The 21,408-nt window shown below is 34.4% G+C and overlaps 1 protein-coding gene across 4 annotated transcripts in view; it reads right to left on the bottom strand.

Annotated features, from left to right (window-relative positions):
• Window positions 1–21,408, bottom strand: part of LOC149421827 (phosphatase and actin regulator 1) — a 388,460-nt gene that overhangs the window by 311,066 nt on the left and 55,986 nt on the right. For 2 of the 4 annotated variants that reach the window (XM_089634064.1, XM_089634067.1), the window contains one exon: window positions 7,784–7,882. The exons of the other annotated variants lie outside the window; for them this stretch is intronic. In XM_089634064.1, the coding sequence (XP_089490190.1) occupies window positions 7,784–7,882 (99 nt within the window). The remainder of the gene's footprint in view (window positions 1–7,783; window positions 7,883–21,408) is intronic. 4 annotated transcript variants of the gene reach the window in all.

The following is a 21,408-nucleotide window of genomic DNA, read 5'->3' as shown; positions in this document are numbered from 1 at the left end:
ATGTGCCGCGTTCTATTAAAATTATATCTTTGGCTTTATAAATACCGATTTGTTACTATACCAGATCACAGACCTTCCAGCGCTAGAGTGGTACAAAATGTAATGGCAAAAGTAACAATAAACACCTATTTTAATTGCCATTATTATCAACCAATTTGAGTTTCCTCTTCCGTGAAAGAGGCAGATCAGAGAAATAGAGAAATTTCAGATGGAAACGCGATCGTAATATTTACAGTAAATAAATTTTCCGTTGCATCTATCTTGTGGCGGACTAAGGGGCGGCCCGCCCCGGGTCAAATAATAATACCTAAATAAAAAGTTTATATAAGTGAGCACGTCATGATAAAAATTATGGTTAGAAAAACACATAATATAGAAAAGAGAAAAGTAGAATACAATTAAAAAACATACAAGAAGAGATCTGAACAGAGATATTAAAATCTGCTGAAAGTTTGCAAGTAGGTATTTTAATAATTTAAGCCAAAAAAATTGTTCGCAGCGTTGAAAACATTTAATGATAATTTGTGTAACTATTTTAGTTCCCTACATATGAAGTTAGGTTACATGCGTATTTACACGGTGACATTTCGTAGTTGTAGTAAAGCGATTTAACACGTGTAATTTAAACAATGAAACATCGAAAAGGATTTGAGATTTTCACGCCCAAAAAGCATTACCGTAATGTTATTTTTGGTGTATTATGGCGTGTTGCGCTACATCCTTCTTTAGCCAACATCATCAGGACACCGAAAAGCTGTCCGAAACTTTGGCTAAAGGAGAAAACACCAAAAATAAATCAACATAGTGAAAACATCAAATGACATTATGTGTTTATTGATACATTATAAGTATTATCTTCACTGGGTACTTAGCCGTGCTGAGGCCCCCTTTTTACAATTTTATGTGACAAATTGTGTATGTATATAATGGACTGAAATGTATTTAAATTATATTAATTTAACAAGTTGATTAATTATGTTGATTACTTGTAAAGGTTTATTCGTACATAATGCCCCACGACCTATGTGAATCAAATTAACAATAAAGCTCACAAATTTAGTGTCACTATCTTTTAATGCACGTTTTACTTCGGTTGTTTTAAACTTTATTACTACTTGCTTCATGTATTTAAATGTGTGGTGTTTGTGTTAAGGTGTATAAATGCAAGCGAGATAGTATGCTTGCGAAATTCTATAAAAGGCGACGCATGCTATTACAGTGTCTCTTTTGTTACAAGCAGCTCCCTAATAAATACCATTAGGTACTTGATTAGTATATACTTTACTGTGTACTACCCGACACGTCACAATAAAGACATGACAACTACGTACACCACAAAATGAATAGTGTCAAATAAAATATAAAGACTAAAAATTGTATTCATAAAAGATGTTAATTGTATGCAAAGAAAACTCATAAAACATAAACTAGACAAATTACATCAAGAGTAAAAACAATAGTAAACATTTTGCGGATCGCTCTCCCAGGAGCGCACAAAGTTTCATGCTAACTACATCAATATTTCAGCGGTCAGCACAGCAGCACTGGGGTGCTCGCTTGCTCACTGTTCTGTGTGCGAATCTGTTCCTCAGTCGTGTCCAGGACATAATCCAATAAACCGGGAGACGGGGTCATTGGCCTGCTACAGACGGCGCACCCGCCTGACAGGGGTTAGCAAACCGCGGGTCGGGTCGGCCTTACGTAACAGGTAACAGCTGCTTTTGAAATAGGCGCGTGTATTAGCGGTCCATTCAAATTTAATCTCTTCGCTTCAAAACTAGAAATCACGTTGCAAATATTCAGTCAGGGGACGTGAGTTTGTAAACTTTATTTTGCAAATATCCAGGTATACATATTATAGAGGTATACAATATGTATATTAAAAAAATTATATTGTAACCAAATTCCGATATTTGGCTAAATAAACAAGCAGGAAAGCTTGTGAAAGATTTCTAATTAAAATAATTAAAAAAAACGTATTCCTGATATATTTTTAAATATAAAAAAGATTTCTGGAAGTCATTTAAATCCACAGGATGTCATTGCCAAATCCCTACAGTCCCACCGGAAATGTAAAACAATTTTATTTTATTTATTTTTTATTGAATAAATAGTTAACACATATCAACAAACAAGTCCTGCTAAGCCAATTGAATTGGCTTGTCAACAGGTGCTTAAAGTTTAGTTTCATATACATTTTTATAAGTTATAATTTACATCTTATATCTACAGAATCAACAACTTTTTCATACAATTTTTCATACATATAAAAGTAATTTTTTTTTTCCGATAGCCAATTTTTCACCATTATTTAACCTTATGCATAGACTTACATTGCTTTATAGTGTGAGGTAATAAATTAAATATCTTCGGTATGTTGTATTCAAACGTTCTCTGTCCGTAATTATTATTAAATTTCGGAACTATTAACCCATCATTGAGCGTGAATCTAGTACTGTATTTATGTTCTAATTTTTCTTTATGCTGCGGGGTAAATATATACTGAATTATGATTTTTTTTCCATAGAATAGCCTTAACAGGTAAATTAAATTAAATTAAACTTAACTTATCATAACTAAATTCATCGTATCCTCTTTTCTATAGCTTTCATTTCTTGCGATAATATGAGATATGGTAATATAACTAGGTATCATGTTTTTCAAAATTTCAGTATAAAAATATGTTCTTTTGAAGTTTATGGAAAAACACTGCGGATTTAAAATACAAACGATGCGAACTTCACTTAGGACGGGTTGTTTCGGGGAATTTGAACAATTCATCAAATTTCAACGTTCATTTTCAAGTTCTGTGAAAGATTTTTTCAAATTCTGTTTTTATTTCAGTTTTGTCAAGCAACTAGCCTACAGTGATATAATAACAGAACTTGAATAGGACTTTCACAGAACCCGAAAATGAACGTTGAAATTTGATGAATTGTTCAAATTCTCCGAAACAACCCGTCCTTAGTTATGAATTTATTTAATATTTTAAATAAACTTTCACTCACTAAGTACCTATAACAACCTCGAAGTGAAAAGAAAGTAAGCTCTCTGCTTCATCTATCAAATATTCCAAATCAAATTGAAATCATGTTGGAAATTGAGGCTTGCCAAACTGATGTCAAATGAAGGTGCTTTGCGGTAATTTGGTGATTTGAGATGCTTCGGGGCCCACCAAAGGGCCATCACATCCTCAGCTAATACCCCTTGGGAGTCACTGGATCTCGCTACTGGGCGTCATCGGTACGTCGCCAATAACTCAGTACACTGTTACAATAATTCCAGAGATACAAAACACAACAACTAACGTATTGTTATTCGAAATACAATGGAAAGCGAACAGGGGCGCTGACCGACGCATTTCAAATGACAAAAGCCGTTGAAAGATTAATTGTTTATTAAAATCTATTCAATTTAATTTACCATTAGAAATGAGGAAGAAAGGAGGAGGAAATCTGTGTGATGAAGCAAATTCTCTACGAACTCACCCCTTCCGAGAGATGATGCAAATTCTCTAGGAACTCACAAAAATGCCTTTAGTTAATTATTTTTTTTATTTTCCGTCTAGAATTTGTAGGTTAGGTTAGGTAGACACAATTATTTTCTAGTCAACTCCATCCAGTTAAGGAGTTTTGAAATATTATTTATGTCAAAAACTTTGACAAAACACCATTTCATTTTTCTATGGCTAGTATTTAAATTCGTACTCTGTACGCATTTAAAAAAATTAAAACTTTTGATTTCATTAATTTCTATTCATCTCTTTAAAATTCCTAATTTATTTTTTCATCTCATTTTCTTTAACATATTAAAAATAGAGTGAATTTCTACTACCTCGGAACAGGCTCAGGCTAACTACAGTTGATTTTGGTCTACAATAAGTGTGTAGACATTATTTTTTGCTATAATTTTAACTTTTTCTCTCTCTAACATAACATACTGAACGAAGCCGGGTAGTAAAACTAGTAAAGACATAAAAACGGAAATATTGTGCAGATAAATACGAATTAATCGGTGTATCCGATCAGATCGAAGTATGGGGAGGATTGAAGACAAAAATCGGCACTTGTGAGCTTTTACCGTCCACTCACACCCTCCACACAGCTCCTTTGCCGGCGGAAAATACTTGAATAAAACTCACCCCGGGCGTTATATTTCCCTGAATAACGGAAAGTTTATGGGCGTCCTAAGGGCTGAGCCCTTCAGACCCGACTTCCAATCGATAAGGGGCTGTTTTTGTAGCAAAGGGTCTGCAGCGAGGGCGGGAAAATAATAGCAGATGCATATTCCTCCATCTCGCGAAGGCAATCTCCACGCGTCACTTCTTTATTAAATCAATGCCGTAACAGCTGTTACACACGGAGGAGGGCAGTTTATTAACAATAAGATTGATATTTAAAGTTGCCAATGGGTAGGTACTAGGTTTTACTTTCTAGATATAAATGTACATATTTCTTTACAAGCATCTAGCTATACGGTCTCTAGGTACAGTATATGCGTTTGACTCCGAGTCGGGCTACGTCGGGAATATCTGACATCTTACGTGAATTGAGCTGAGCTGAGACTTGAGACGCTGAAATTTGACTTGAGAAGTATGATAGACTTTACAAAAGTAGCTTCACAACCGTCAGGTCCTTTCGGGGTCCTTAACTTAAACAACCCCCCGCGTGGTTATTTTAACAAAACAAGTCAAAAGTATATCTTCATTTTTAATATGAACCAGATTTAATAAAAAACTTCAATATACAGGGTTTTCCAATAAGAGGTGTTATTTTGAATAGCCCGCTATTTCGGTATATGTTACTTTTGAAGCTGTCATTTTTTGACATTTGACAAGTAGAAACTACGCCATTAATAAAAATGGAACGATACACGCTTCAACAACGCATTGAAATTAAATTCACTTGAGTGAATCAAATGTAAATCATCTTGAGTGATGAGACCCATTTCCACCTCGGTGGCTTCGTCAACAAGCAAAATTGTCGCATCTGAGGCTCGGAAAACCCAAGAGTTATTGTTGAAAAGCCTCTCTATCCTCAACGTGTGACTGTTTGGTGCGGTTTATGGTCCGGCGGAGTCATTGGACCTTACTATTTCGAAAATGAGGCTGGAGCAAAAGTTACGGTGAATGGATTGCGCTATCGAGAGATGATTAATGATTTTTTATGGCCGGAATTGGATGATATTGATCTGGACAACGTTTACTTTCAACAAGACGACGCTACGTGCCACACAAGCAACGAAACAATTGATCTTTTACGATTGAATATTAAAATAACACCTCTTATAGGAAAACCCTGTACAATCGTAGTAAGCTTTCAAATTAATATGGTTTAAAAGAGAGATATGAAAATACGAATCTTAGAGGGAGTGTGCTAATATTAAAAAAACGATAGCAATTAAGCGAAAATGGTGAAAATATTGAATAAAACACGAACCGTTTGAAATAGAGCAAAAATCTCTCGATAAATGCTTAATTGCATTTAAAGATAAACTGAGATTTTGTTCATGCATATAACATTTTAAATAACAATACATATTATGCATTTGTCATATTTTTCAATCTTATCAATCTGGCTCACTGAAAAGTAATGGGCAGCCACTGCTATGTACCTAATAGTGCGATATGGTATTCGTTTAAAGAAATGAACTGTAAGCTACAACCAAAATGCAATATTACCGTGATTAATAACATTCATTTAACTGATAACAATATACACTCACGCGATACGTCAAACATTACACGTACGTGTGTAATGAACGTGTTTAATATCGATGGAAAAATGCTAATCTAAAAATTAACTATGTGTGAATCCGTAATAATGTAATTTATTATCAGTTTATTATGTTGTCCTTTCTTCTAACTCATTGGGAATTATATACAGGATGTCCGGGGGTTAAGTGCATAAACTTCGGGAGGTGATACTACATGATAGTACTAGCAAAATAGATACATAAGTTTTTTCGAAATTCAGTCGTTTATTTTTTCACAAAATATTTTTCCTTTGAAGTTATTTATCTTTTTATTTGTACTTACACTTTACCCCCGGACATCCTGTATTTTATAAACTTTTTTAAAAGTAACTACATATTTTTTCAAACTAATTTCCATTCGATCTATTGAGAAAATTTGGAAAATCAGTGTCTTAAAAGATTATTTATTGGCAGTTCATCCCACAAAATACAAGGTGTCCGGGGGTATACTTCACTAACTATCTTATCTCCCGAAGTAAATGCACTTTACCCCCCGAAAACCCTGTATAACAATCCTTCAGAACCACAATATTCTTTTATTCTTAAAATCATTTATTTCTGTTAGAAAAGCTACGAAAAATCTTTGAATGTATTTAAAATAATTATCCGTGACTAATATTAAATTTGAAAAAACTATATATGTACGAAGTACTTTAAATGTAACTTCATTCAATAATGCTTTTAAGACAAGTTATGCAGGTATGTCTTAGAGCCCAAAAAATTATATTATCATAACGATTACTATGCAATAATAAACATAAAACAAAAAAAAAAGAAAGTTGTTTCTGATTCTGATACCATTGAGGCGAACAAAATATTTAGCGAGAAATAAAACTTGATTTTCCCGCAAAGATAATTTTCCAGTATTTTCCAGATCGCAGCAGCGGGAAAATAAATATACCTCATACCTTTTTGGCCGACCTGGGGGGAGCAATCCAAAACACAGCCTTTCTGTTCATCGTCAAAGCCTCCCCCGGCCCCGGGCGGGCGCGGGACTTGACTTCACTGAAAATTAAACTGGTTCCAAAATAATGTTTGGCCCGAGTTTGGAGGCGATTGTTTTGATATTCCCCGTAAACATTCAAGATGAGATTCAGGGGAATTGAGAAGAACTAACACATTATTTCAGGACAGTAATTATAGTCGAGAACGTTTTAATTAATATGAATATCCTCCAGGAGTTATCGTTTGTTGACTAATTATTATTATTTGAGTTACTTAATTAATTAGAATACATTAGAAATAATAATAATTGTAATTCACTCAAATTAATCATTAATTAATAATTAATCATTAATTAATAATTAACCATTATTAGATCTGTCAAAGAATTTATACATAAAAATGCAAAAATCAGTCATTTTAAATATAAGTAGGATTACGAAAGATTTTTTAAATATTTATATTGAGGGATCAGTAGGATTTATAGGTCCAATTAGAAGTTCTACGAAGCCAAACCCTCTGATATGAAAATATCTGGAGTCGGTGAATTATTTTCCCATTTGCTCTCCGGTGATTCGACGTGTTTTTTTTGTATTATTTTGTATTTATTATTCTTCTATAATGCACTTGCATAATGTAGATTGACTAGATGAGCATTTGTGGAAAAGTGTGTAAAAGGGTTTAGTTTTTCCTGTGGGGAAGATTTAACCCGGACATAAAGTCGGAAAAAAAATCAAAGGTTAAATTTCACTTTAAACAAACATATTATAAAACTGAATTTATTGCATAGCTTTGCCCAATTTTTTGTTTTGAACGAAAATGTTGACTTATTTTTGGATTGTTTAATTGATATTTCAAAGCTACCTGATGATAAAAATGACTTTACGAGCTGAAAAACGTTGCACTGACTTAGATACTCCACATAGAAGAAGCTGCACAAACTTCGAGATGCCATCACCTTTCAGATATCACCTTTCAAGAGTTTCAGGTGGAACATTTTGCAGTTTCAGTCACTCCTGACATTAAAAACATGAAAACATCACTGAATCATTATATTATAGTAAATGTAGGTATTCAGTGTACATACCATCGCGTCTTGTCCCCGTGGGGGCGGGCTGAGAAGACAGATCGTGGCTCTCCTCGCTTCTGACCGACGCGTTTCTTCTTTTCCACTTCCACGCACCTTCTATCAAACGACTCAAAAATGTATAAAACCGCACCTGATCAAGAAGGAGAAAACATAAACAAAGTTCAAAAGCTTGCTAATAACGCCACCTTGCGGATTGCTTGAAATAAATATACAAAGTAGTTCAATAACATTCACCTGCTCTAATCAACCGTAGGATATTGGCAAGAGTGGGGCTCGGATTAATGCGATCACAAGTATTCCGAACATGAATATTGCGCACAGACTATTCCGCACGCGATTATTTCCCACATGGAAATATACATAGATAATCCCACATACTGATTATTACGAGAACAAATTTATGCGAATATTGTAAAATCCAAGCACGGATTATTCCGCACTACAAATATATTTAATTTATCAATGTTTAGAATTCGATAGTCAAATTTAAATGCCCGGAGGCATAAAAACACTGAAGAAATGAGGATTCTTTTTTTAGAAGCTTAAACTCTAACATTTAGGTATATGACAATGGAAACCGTAGGTTATACAACATATAATTCAATACAGACAATAGAATACTAAGGCGGCTTCCCCACGAGCAGGCAAGGAATAGACATAAACACTGCGTCGAAAAGCCCCACAATGTACTGCGCTGTGAAGCGTTACCTCACTTTTAGTGAAGTTTTTCGCACAGCACTCGGTTTATGTCTACAAGTAACATTTTACGCTTACTGTGGTGGTAGTAGGACATTCAAATAAAACAAGGTTACTCGTAACCCTTAAGGTAGGTTTGTATTTCTTTAAAAGTAAAAAAAATATTCATGTCGTGGGTTCCTTTATTTTGATGGTAATAAGAAAGGTACATATTAAAAGTCTATATTCAAATGTAATGTAAGGCAATTAAAATTCAGCAATCCCATTTTTAAAACGAAATTTATTTTATTAAAAATATTTATTTTTGTGCGGAATAATCGATGTTCGGAGATTTCAATAGGCGTAACCATCTGTGTCCGGAGTAGTCTTGGTTCGGAGTTTTCCATGTGAGGAATCGACGTGTGCGCAATAATCTGCGCACAATATTCCTTGTTGGAAGAGTTAACAAATCACTGAGTTGGCGGAATAAAAGAGAGTCAATCTACATTTTTATTCGTTTTATCACAAAGCAAGGCTTTATCACAATGGCTTTTACGGAAGAAGGAGCCTCCGCATGCGCCCCTAGGTCTACTCTACGGAGGAACATTCAAACACCGAGGCTTATTCAAGCGAGGGGTGCTGTTTCATGTACCGCCACTATACCTACAATAAAATATACATGCGTTCTTGTCTTGAAGAGGAATGACTGCACGACCTTTGTCATACAAAACTTAAATTTTAAAATATCAAAACTGAATAATATTTTTTAACAAAAATGTTTTTCAAATATCTAGTATGGATATGTGCTATTGTATTTATTGGTGTTTTAAATTATAATATACGTTATTACAGAATTCGATTTTCGGAAATATTGGATGGCGCTGTTAAAAAATAACATGTCTATCCAACAGATTGCTCTGTTTTTCAAAAAAGCACATTTTTTCTGTCACAGGTGACATCTATATAATATAGGTATATAAAAACAAACGCGGAAAATAGTAATTTTCGTTGAAAAAGATGACTAGATTCCTTGTCAAGATTTTGTGAAATGATAGATGTATCACGGGGAGGGTGTGAAAGCTGTAATTATTTTGCTTATCAAACATTTACTGAAATGTAGTTTAAAACAACAAACTGTCGTTTTATATTTCAACAAAAAGATTACATAGGTAAAACAACACATTGATAGTAATAAGTGGAGAATTTTGCTTAACATTTTTTCCAAATGATTATATACAACAATGTCCTGCTTTATTAGATAAAACTTTACCTACCTAATAAACATGTTGTACTTTGCTTATCAAAACAATAGGGACGGACCAAAACTAGATTTTCAGCTAAAACCGATTTTGTCTTCTATTCAAGTTTTGGCCGAAACCGAAACTTATTAAAATAAGATAAGAACACTCTGCACCCCGAAATTGGTCGCTTTTATTTTTAAATGAGTTTAATTAAAGTTGGTGTTAAATAAAATTGCAAGTGATGACATGTAAATAAATATATCAATTTTATTAGTGAATTTGTGTACTTTTAGCGCTTTTCGATCGTTGTTATGTAACAGTTCTTCAATGCACGCTATAGGTATGTAGGTACTTTTTCTTACAATAGCTTCACACAGGAAGCCCTGAAGAAAATAATTTCTCACAGGACCTATGTCATATTTGGGGATGTTGTCTTTTCAAGGAAAGTAAGGAGAGTAAGTTCAGGGAAGTAAAAAGGTACGAGGGGTAGGTAGGAATTTGGGGGTTAGTGGGTCCAGAAGTGACGGAAGTATGAATCCATCCCTCCCACTGCGGTGCAAGGCGATGGGCTGATAGAGTCCGGCTGGAGAGGTCGAAAGGTCTTCCTCAACCATTCTTACAGTAGGTGGATAGACGCATCCGCCGCCAAGACCAAGACAAACCTAACCCCGTTAGCCAGGACACCCCTGATAAGTCACCAAATGTAGCGAACCATTTGAACGTAGCGACCTATGGCAGAGGCATTGGTTATCCAATAAATGTTTCCCGGGGTGGCGGTACCCCTACTAATGTTGGAGAGGTAGCTTAAGAAGTCCCAGCAGAGCTCATTTAAATTTAAAAATGAGAGTAATTGCAAGGACGCGTTTGAATATGTTTCCCTCGAGGATTTTTGGTGTAAAAAATCAATTTCATTTACTATAATTGCCTTCCGGTATCTTGTACTCTATTCCACCATTATTTGCCGCCAATTAAAAAGAAGTCCTGGAATCGACTGAAAGCAAGTGATGGCATACGTGTAGCTTTGAGAAATAATATTAGCCACGGGTTTCCACAGCTTGTAAAGAAGATGCAAGCTCAAAAATTGCGTTGATTATTTGCTAAATTAAATTTTCTATTCAAAAACTTCTTTTTTACAGTATAAATAGTACCTGCTTTTAGCTTGTAGTAGGTAACACTTAGGAATTTAATAAGAATAGCTTAGTAGGAATTAAGTTTAATTAACGAAAATGATTGATTAAAAATTATTTTAAGATTAACATACTTAAGTATTTGTGCACCTTATGGTCCCTGAAGGAACAAATAAATGTGTTCCTGGTAAAAAAAGGTTGGGAACCACTGCTTCGGTCAGTCACTACAAAACAATGCTGAAATTTTGGCTGAAACGACGCACTACTGTTTGAGATAATTTTTGCATTGAGAGGTGGAAAACAGCTATCAACGTAAGATTAATTCATGCGGAAATCATGTTACAACAAGAAGAATAACCCCCTTTATTAGGTTACGTCATCTAGCGCCAGATGACCTTCAGTCGCCCAGAAGGGGAAACGGGAGAACGAGAATCGTATGTCAAGGGGAAGCGAGAACTTCAGTCAGAAATAAATTGGGAAGAGCGGAGATAAAGGAAAACATACGTTCCTGAGAAATGAATGGGCGAGTGGAAGCGAAGAAAAAATAAAAGTCAAGGCGAACTGCTCAAAGGGACATTATTTACACCGGAGCGGAGGGATGAAAACAACATTTCCCGGTCTTTTGTACATTATATAGAGGTCCGGAACCCGGCGACCATGATGACAAAACCCCGAGAAAACTTAAATTAAGCGACACTCCAAGGTACTGGGTAGGCTGTCTTAATAACATTGATTCTCTGCCCGCTCTCCATTCTAATTACAGAGAAAACCACTGAGAGAAATAAACTTTCTTTCGGAATGATCGAGCAAAACTTGGCACCGAGTTTCGACATGATTATTGCGTAATAATTGGTGGGCTTGTTTTTGTAACTTGTAAGCCTTTTTATAAATTCCTAAAGCTTCACTAAGAAAAGACTTGGATATTAAATAAAAGCTTAAAACAACCTTTATACGACATATATTACCAATAAATACTTTTGTAAGAGGACCTTATTAATAGACTCTTATTTAAAGAAATTATGGACATATTTGAAGGAGAAAGTTATTTCTTCAAAATCAAAAAAAAACTAACAATAAAAATATCAAGGAGGCAAATATAAAAGAAAGAGTAATCCCAATACACGCTTGCATTTAATCAATAAAAATACAATTAATTACAGATATATAATAACATGTATTTCTTACGTATTGTGGACGATTAATTTGTGTGTATTACTCTGTCACAACCATCAGAACTTATTATAGGATAGCAAATGGTGTAAATATCAATTCCTAGAAAAGATAAGAGGATACCAAAGATATAATAAATACCTTCTCCAATCAGGTACTAAATGATAAATAATTTGTCCAGTAAAAAAATAATATGCTAGTGGCTTAAAGAGTAAAAACTAATAATATTTATTTTTCAGCATTACAAATGTGGGTAGGTTTCCATACGTAATTAAATAGTAGTGAAGGTACAGGCTTGTATACATTATGTAGATAAATTACATTATACGAGTATTATTGATCATAAAGACTTTATTGTGCACAAAGCCGTATTTTGCTGGGACCAAATAAAAGTAATTTAAAAGTTCATAACAAAAAGGTCACATGTCAACCAAATTAGTTTTTCGAGGGATATTGACACTTCACTCCAAATTACTTGTTTCCATCAATTTCCATTCTAAATTTCCAACAAATATAAATAAAGAAAAAGCATTAGTTAAGAATGACAGACACTGCTGAATTATATTCTTAATTGTGAATGAATGAATAAAAGCTAAGAATTTTCCTTTGGTACTAAACTTTTCAACGGCTTCCCTCGGATTTTCAATAATTAATTAGCCTCAACTTCAGAACAGTCCGCAACGAAGCAACTTAAAGCTCACTAAATTACCTACATGTCCATTGCGGGGTTTAACTTAAAACCAACAGCGAAGTAAAACTTTTGCGGTGTAAACACATACCTGAAACAATAAGAAAAAAAATCGGATAAGTTGAAATGTTCAGAAGTGTTCTAAATACTTTCGGCAAGCGAATGGGAAGTATTTATTGTTTGTTTTGATTTAGGAAGGTTCACCAAAAAAATAAGGATAAGACAAACAAACGATATTTTTGGTGAGTTACAAAATCAAGATGGTTTCACAATCGGATAAGTTGAAATGTTCAGAAGTGTTCTAAATACCTTCGGCAAGCGAATGAGAAATATTTTTTTAGTGTTTTGGTTTAGGGAAGTTCACCAAAAAGATAAGGATAAGCCAAACAAGCGATATTTTTGGTGGATTACAAAATGAAGTTTCTTAAAAAAAAAAAAATCATTTATTTCATTGTGTTTAATATTGAAACACTTTTATGGTTATTCCAACAATCCGGTTCTTACCTATATTGCACTCTCCCTTATTTTTTGGTCCATTTCCTAAAGGTTACCTTAGAAAAAAGAAGAAGAAGATTTGAAAAATACAAGGCCAAAAACAAGTGTCTTTTGTTTATTACTGATGTTATTTTCGTCGTTGTTGCATATCGTTGCATATTTGTCGCCCCCTCGTAATAATTATTGGAAAACAGTATAAATTATTATCAGTTCCAATAATCATACATTAAATAAATATTGTATACTATCGAGTGATGAAAAAACCGTTCATGTTGTGAAACAATAAAAATTTGTGATACAAAAACTGTTCGTGTTGTGAAACAATACTAGATGTATATCTATAAACTATAGTCCTCTCAGAGCATTCAAGACCAACATCAGAATTTTCAATTGAAGCAACAACATTCATAAGGTAAAGACCTCCTTTCCACTCCAATTTTAAGTTAAAATGTTTTTAAAACATCATGGAAACCTATTAGGATTTACCTCTTTCAAAAGCAGACATTTTTGTCTGCGCCTAGAAACACAACCTTGGCACATATTAGGTAGAGAGAAAGGAACCCTACACATTTCTGCATCTACTATTATTCCATCTTTTGACATGTCCGAAGTAATTTGGTTGAATAAAACTTCACATGTATTTCTGGATCATTCTAGAAATCTATCTCCGCCAACTTGCGCGTCGTAATATATTCATCTACACTCATTTCCACATAAACTACTAATTGCGTTTACATCGGCCTACAAACTATTCGAAATCTCGTCAGTCGTAATTAGGCCATACATGGCTTTATCACATATACGCTTCAGTTATTCAGTTTAATTTAGTTATTAACCTGTCAATTACATGCCTCAGTATCGAATATTAGTTTTGGTATCAGATATAACTCCATTGCAGGCTACTGACCCCATTTCCTTTGACAATTCACTTTTTGTGATTTCTGCATCTAGTACTCCGTTAAATATATTTCCTGAATCCACGAGAGGTGAGTGTTTATTTTATTTTTCAAAATAACCGAAACTGTTTCAGTTTCTCAAAATAAACGATTTCTCGAAACTGTTTAAAAATATCGTCATAAAATTTTGCGAAAGCGTTTTATTTATTTATTTATCTGGTATTTTATATAGGTAAATAGATATCTACGCGTAATACAGTCCATAAGCACACGTATTATAAAATAATAAAAAAATCAATCACTATCATTTTTTTTTTAATTCTTCAAATCGCTCCGTACATCAAAGACTTTTTCTGAAGTCTTATTTCATTTCTTTCCTCGTCTCGTTTATATCTTTGTGCTGCAGGTTTTCAATTTTTCTTTGAAATTCAACTGATGGCTATTAATTATTATATAGATTCAAAATAAATTAAGTAATTTGTTTAAATGACAAAATACGAGTATTTAACTCCTTCAACATTGCCTTGATTTTCGAATTTCTATTTTTCTTCAGTATAATTCTTACGGCTCTATTTTGTAATAGTCATTTGTTTCATTAATCCTTCGTTGGTTAAGAATATAATGCAGCTACAGTAATTGACGTGTGGTACAGTGATTGCTTTGCATACACTGTTACTGTTAACTGTTCCTTATTTTGAATAGTGAATTTTGAAAAAGTCAGTTTGGAGTTACTTCAAAATATTAAATTTCAAACACTTCTTTCAAAGCTTCACCGTCTACCAATATTTCTCTTTTTGTTATTCGTTATACGTCTTCATAAATTTTGTTTTATTTATATTCAATTTTTCTCCATCCATATTGATATATTATTTAGGTCTTCATTTAATTGATTCATTATGATTTCATAATCCTTCTCCTGTTATGTATTTCATCGCGTCATCTGTTTAATAATCTTATTTTAGAATATATCAATACTTATAGCAACGATAAGGGACGAAGTTTCGGGAGAGAGCGTTTCGCGCGTAAGTATTTTGTAGCGACGGCAAGGGAAGGAATTTTGGGCGAAAGCGTTTCGCGCGAAAGTTTTTTGAAGCAACGGTGGGCGACGGAGTTTCGGGAGAAAGCGTTTCGCGCAAAAGCGTTTTGTGGCAACTCTTTACAGGTAGAGCAGTTTATTAAAGTGTTGCGGAAGTTTCGTTTCGCGCTCTTATGCTCTATAGGAATTATTTCGAACGGGTTAATTGTGGGCGTAGTACAGTTTTTTTAACGGTTGACCCAAAATATATCCCACGGTCTCGAATAAAATTTTTAACTGTATTTTACTCACCTCTAGAATCCACCCCGCCTGTCGACGTCCTTAGCGGTCTTACTCGAAAACTACTTACCAAGTACATAAACTAACCAAATTGTTCCAAGTATTCACCGTTCATTACTATATTGTTCAATGTCTTGCACAGTGGCACTATGAAATACGACAACTTCGGACGAACTTATAGTCAGTAAACCAATAGACCATGCAAACTTGGTCAATTCTAGACACGCCTTCGTAGTTTTTCATCTTATTCGAAATAAGTACTGAATCATCAGCATTCCAAGACATATTCACTACATGTAGATATTTCATTTCCTCGCCTCAGATATCTGTTATTTCATAGGTACTAAATATCCAAATAGTAATTCTGTAAATACCTTAAAACAGTTAAACATTTATTTTGATTTGTTGATGGCGTTGTAACGATTTAAAATAACTACCCATTCATATTTTAAGTGTGCTTTAAGAATGTATGGATATATAGATGGCTACTAATAATACCGTCGTTTTCGTTTTCCCTTCTAAGCAGAAGACATTCTCAGAATCAAACTTCAACTCATTAATTCATCCCCTTATTCCTATCAAGCCCTGGTCTTATTAATACACTTCAATACAAAAAAATATATTTCCTCCACAACAGTAGGTCATATTGTTAGCCACCTCGCCAGGTTCCACAGTAAGCTCGCCTTATTGTGATTGTGGGTCAGAGGATACTCTGGACCACAATTTCTTTGATTGTCCTATCAATGATCCATTGAGCTGCTCGGTGTAGACCATGTTAACTGAAATTTTTTCAAAAATGTTTTTTTTGTGTAAACGGTGTTTTCTGGTGTCTTTCGTCTTTCGCCGGGGATCACTCTCGTAGTGGTAGCACTGTTTTAACGGACGATTTGAGATATTTAATCAATGGTATCCGACAGACGATACAAGATGGCGGATGGCCGACACATACCTACCATGTTCTGTGTCATCACAATTAATGGATGAAGTGATTGCAAACATTGTAAATTCTTTGGATTCTTTTGACGGTAATGACAGTGTAGCAGATCCCACGTTTTCTGCGCAATAATAATCCAATCTCTTCAAGTAAGGAAAATATAACAAATGGTGTAATATGGTACATTCACGTAAAGCATGTTTAGTGTTTTCAGTTAACACGTTTCACACGCTACAACGTTGATTGTTTTAAAAGGCTTTTTAACGGTATCTTTATGCACATGCCATTATTTACCCGAAAATGTAGTTATATCATTGCTTGTCATGTTATCAATCGATTACATCTTTAATTATTTTGTTTTAAAAAAAAAATTTAACTTCACTTGAAAAGCAAATGTTGAATGACGGATCTGTGAAGCCAAATTTTCCCAAACTTACGTTATATAGTTCCTCCTTATCACGTTCCACAAAATTGGAGATTCCATAATCCCATTAACTCTGGGGAGTCTAGGGCCTTTTTATTTAATCATATACCTAGAAAAGTAGGTCAGAAAATGGAAATTAAGTTACTTTGATAAATGTTGAGTGTATAAATCCTACTTTAATGTAAGTTGTAAACAAGGAATTTTGGCAAAAGTCTGGGGTCCATACTATGATTAAAAAATAAAGGATATTAAATTACATAAAACAGAGGTAATCCTTTAGAGGGAAAACCAATTTATTTATTTACCAAGAGGGAAATAACAATAACTATTACACTGTAAGAGCTAACCTTCCTACCATTAAATTTCAAACAAAGAAGATGAATGGTGTAATGTAAATTACATGCCCTTTTAAGACCTTCTGATATTGATCGCCTCATGCTGCTAGTCCGGGAGGTAGCGTTGCATTTTAGGTAGTGTTTTTACGTAGATTTTTTTCGCTATATCTAGTACGACTAATAATTAAACCAAGCGTCAGCGTCATTATCTTGAATTATTAAGTTTATTTTTTAATGTTCCATATAATTCCTCATATAATAAACCTCATAGCCGATATATGGAAATCGAAAAGTGCACGCAACCGTAAATCGGTTAACAATGAATTGACTTCTGGACTTAGGGAGAGTTAAGAGCGAACATATGCTAACTTACAGATAAACACACATGTTAAGTAAGTTCATATAATTTTGTAATATATTTTTTTTTATTCCAGATCTCGGGGAGGGTGGTGCAATCCCACAAGCTCCATATTATACATAGTATATATATCAAGTAAATATAAAAATATTGTAAGATAATACAATTAATATAATTATTTGGTGTTTTTGACCAAAGTTTATTTTAAGTGCTAGATAGATAGTGGGTAATTTAATATACAAGCAATTCACAGAACAGGCCGACTGATTGATTAGGCTTCGGCGTAAGCACAATCATGTTGATCCTTTCATACTCATAATATTATAATAACAAATCAATAAAGGGTCATTTGTAAGGGATCAAAACAAATTCAAACCTCTCCAAGATGAGAGGATAAGGAGTTATCATACTAAGGAAGTTGCATTAATTTAAAGTTTAAAAACTTTACAAAATATAGATAGCGCAATAAATTATCAAATACATTTTCCATTTAATTTACAAAAGCTGCTGTATTTGTAAGTTCGTCACCTTAATAATCTACGCCACAACAGTATTAAAATGAGACACTTATGTTAGCAGTGACGAATCGTGACTTTTGGGTATACTAGAATGTTAATATAACAAAAAATGGCATTATTGATGTTATTGTTGCAGAAAAAGAATTTTTTTTTCGAAAATCGATTTATTGTATGAAAATTTTCAGTAAATTTCAGTTTGGCCGTGCGCCGCGCGGATTTTCTAAAATTCTCCATACAAAAACCCGAATTTTCTAAAAAAAAATACGAAATCGTTTTCACCTATAAAAACATCAATAATGCTATTTTTTGTAATATTAGCACTCTAGAACACCCAAAATCACGAGCCGCCACTGTTTGTTACCCATGCAACCCGCGAATTCAACCAAATGCCGTAAACCACAATGCTACGGAGACCGTTACTAACTATTTAAGTTAAATAGAAAAGATTTTCAAAATGATTCTGCGCCAATTTCGACGTAATGAAAAAAACTACGTCAAAATTGGCGCACCATTGTGGTTTACGGCATTTGGTTGAATTCGCGGGTTGTATGAGTAACAAAAAGTGGCGGCTCGTGACTTTTGGGTGTTCTAGAGTGCTAATATTACAAAAATAGCATTATTGAATTTTCGAAAAAAAAAATCTTTTTCTGCTACAACAACATCAATAATGCCATTTTTTGTTATATTTACAAAATGGCATTAAAAATTCACGCAGATATTCCACCCCGGTTTGTTACTAACTATTAAAGATTCTCAAAACTTTTCTATTTAAATAGTTAGTTAAATAGAAAAGATTCTCAAAATGAATCTGCGCCAATTTTGACGGACTGAAAAAATCTAAGCTTTTTCACAAAAATATAACGGGTATAAAAGAAGGGTAGTAAAGTGTTGTGAGTTTTAAGTTTAGGGTAGAAAGTAAGTAAGTTAGTATGGTAAAAATTATAAATATAATTAATGTAATTTGAGGATACTAAACAAAGAGGAATATAAAACCTATATTTAAGTACGTTTAGATTGAGATAAATTGTGTTTTTTAAAAACAAACAGCTATATGTGAACACGCAACAGAATTACTCTTTGACACGTTCCGTGAATGAACATAGTTAAAGTCACACGCTAATGACTAGAAAAATAATAAATAATTGTTCTTACAAGAGGTAAAATACAAATGATTTCTTCTTACATATACGTAAGTAATACTAATCCAACCCTCTTACATTCTGAGGTTTATCTAACGTGTGCCTCACACTAGCCAATTCCGTAGTATTATCGATCGGTATTGGAGACCAGCCGACAGCAGATAGGATTCTGCGAGACATCAGGGCGCCCGGGGCAAGAATGGTATCAGGCAAAAAACTATCCCATGAATGATAATAATTATTGATTTATCAAGAGAGTAAACAACAAAACAATGCCATTAAACAACAATTTTCAAGGCGTATCTGAAAAAAAAATTACCATATTACGTAAAAATGAGTAAATAAATAAGATCGAACCTAGATTGAAAAGAATACGGCTGTGTACATAAGGCGCCGTGAAAGTGGTAAATTTTCGTGTTTTATGGCTACTGCGAAAAACTTGACTTTTTGGTCTGTAAATAGATCCAACAACTTAGCAATGATCTTAGCACCCGAACATCAACCTAGGTTCTACAATGAGAAGTTTTGAAGGGTTTCGTCATCAATATTAAGACGATACAATACCCTAAAATAAAGTCGGAATCTTAACGACGTAAGTGAAGAAGGCGTCTACAAAAGTATTAGGCGCGCAGCAAGGCGCATTACAACGGACGGACATAGGACGAATTTGCACTAGCAGGCAGAAAAATTGAACTTTCCAATTCATCAAATTTCAACGTTCATTTTCGGGTTCTGTGAAAGTCTTATTCAAGTTCTGTTATAATATCATCATAGGCTAGTTGCTTGACAGAAGTTACTAATTCATCGCCTAGAAAAATGAAATCTGGTACTAACTGTTAATTTTATAGTTAAAAAAAATTTAAAAAATTCTTCATAAGGTTTAACGTAAAATATTTTAAAGGTGAGGTATTGTTTTTATTTTAATCTTAAATTTAAACATACATCAGTAGGCATCGGTCTGAAAAAAATCGTATAATACAGATGATGAAAAAGAGATTGTGTAGTTTTGAAGAGCCGGTAAATCCCGTGTGGTAGGGATAGGAAACTGGGAGGGTCGTGCCGTTTTCAGTCGTTGCCATGGTTTGGTCCGGATAACACCGGGACTTCGCCGAACGCATGTTTCTTGGAAATGGCCGTTCTTTCGTACGCACCCAACGGGCCTTCCGACTGCAATTAGCGATTTATTCCTGTGGGGCTACCTGAAGTAAAATGTTTTAAACATCGGCCTCACACCTGAGAAGAACTCAAGGATGAATTCGGGCAGAAATCGCCGCTATACTCGTCGAGATGTGCCAAAAATGGCCAAAAAATTCATAAATCTCCTTTATCAATGTGTCGCTGCTGGGGGCCATCATCTTTCTGTTGTCACCTTCGGGACTTGCATAAAACGGTATGATGTACTGAATAATATAAAATAAACAGCATTTCTGTAAGTTGCACCGTTTTTTTTAAATAGCCCTTCAACTACAACTGCACTGAATGTTTTTGCACTGTCTATTTTGCCGCATCCTGTAGTTACGAATTCGTCGGAATAAATTGAAATGTGAGCCTCGAGTAGACCGCCGTTATTGGAGTCTTGTCCTTAATTGAGTCCTTAATATATCGACGTTTTCTACTAAATTAGGATTTATTGAAGAATATTATCAACTAGAACGATTCTAAAGCCTATGAAAGTTATTACTATTCAAGGTCAAACCAGCATTGATAATTAAAAAAAGATAAAAACTAATAAAGGCGTAATCTCACTACGAACTATTACTAAACTTTTCTACATTTACTGACATTTTTCATGATTCTTTGAAAACATATACAGGGTGCGGCAGAGAGGACGGACGTTTTTGAGATGGGTAGTACTCTCCCCCTCCGTCTACGAGAGAGGTGGGGGGGGGGTGCCGCTTGACTCGTTAGTTCCTAGCATTGTTTTACCAGTTGTCGTCATGGAGCCGTGGACGGTGGAGCACCGCGGTTTCGCCTATGATTGTTTCGTCCGAAATAATGAGTCAGTCACCGTCGTACAGCGTGAGTTTCGTCGCCACTTCAACATTCATCGGAATAGAGCTGTTCCCTCTCGAAACACCATCCTTCGTTGGGTTGAATCACTTCGCAGGCGTGGTGAACTGATCAACAGAAGACCAAGAGGAGCTCCGCGAACAGTTCGAACTGCTGAAAATTTTTAACGCGTTCGACAAGCCTTTCTTCGCAGTCCGACTCGACCTGCCCGGAAACATGCTGCTGCACTTCGCCTCAGTGATCGTTCGGAAAGGCGAATTTTGCATATGGATCTCCGCTTTCACCCCTATGATACAG

This window comes from Hesperophylax consimilis, chromosome 8 (assembly GCF_061612785.1).
Source record: "Hesperophylax consimilis isolate HC1 chromosome 8, BYU_Hcon_1.0, whole genome shotgun sequence".
NCBI classification, from domain to species: Eukaryota; Metazoa; Arthropoda; class Insecta; order Trichoptera; family Limnephilidae; genus Hesperophylax; species Hesperophylax consimilis.
This window is presented reverse-complemented; position numbering and strand designations above follow the sequence as displayed.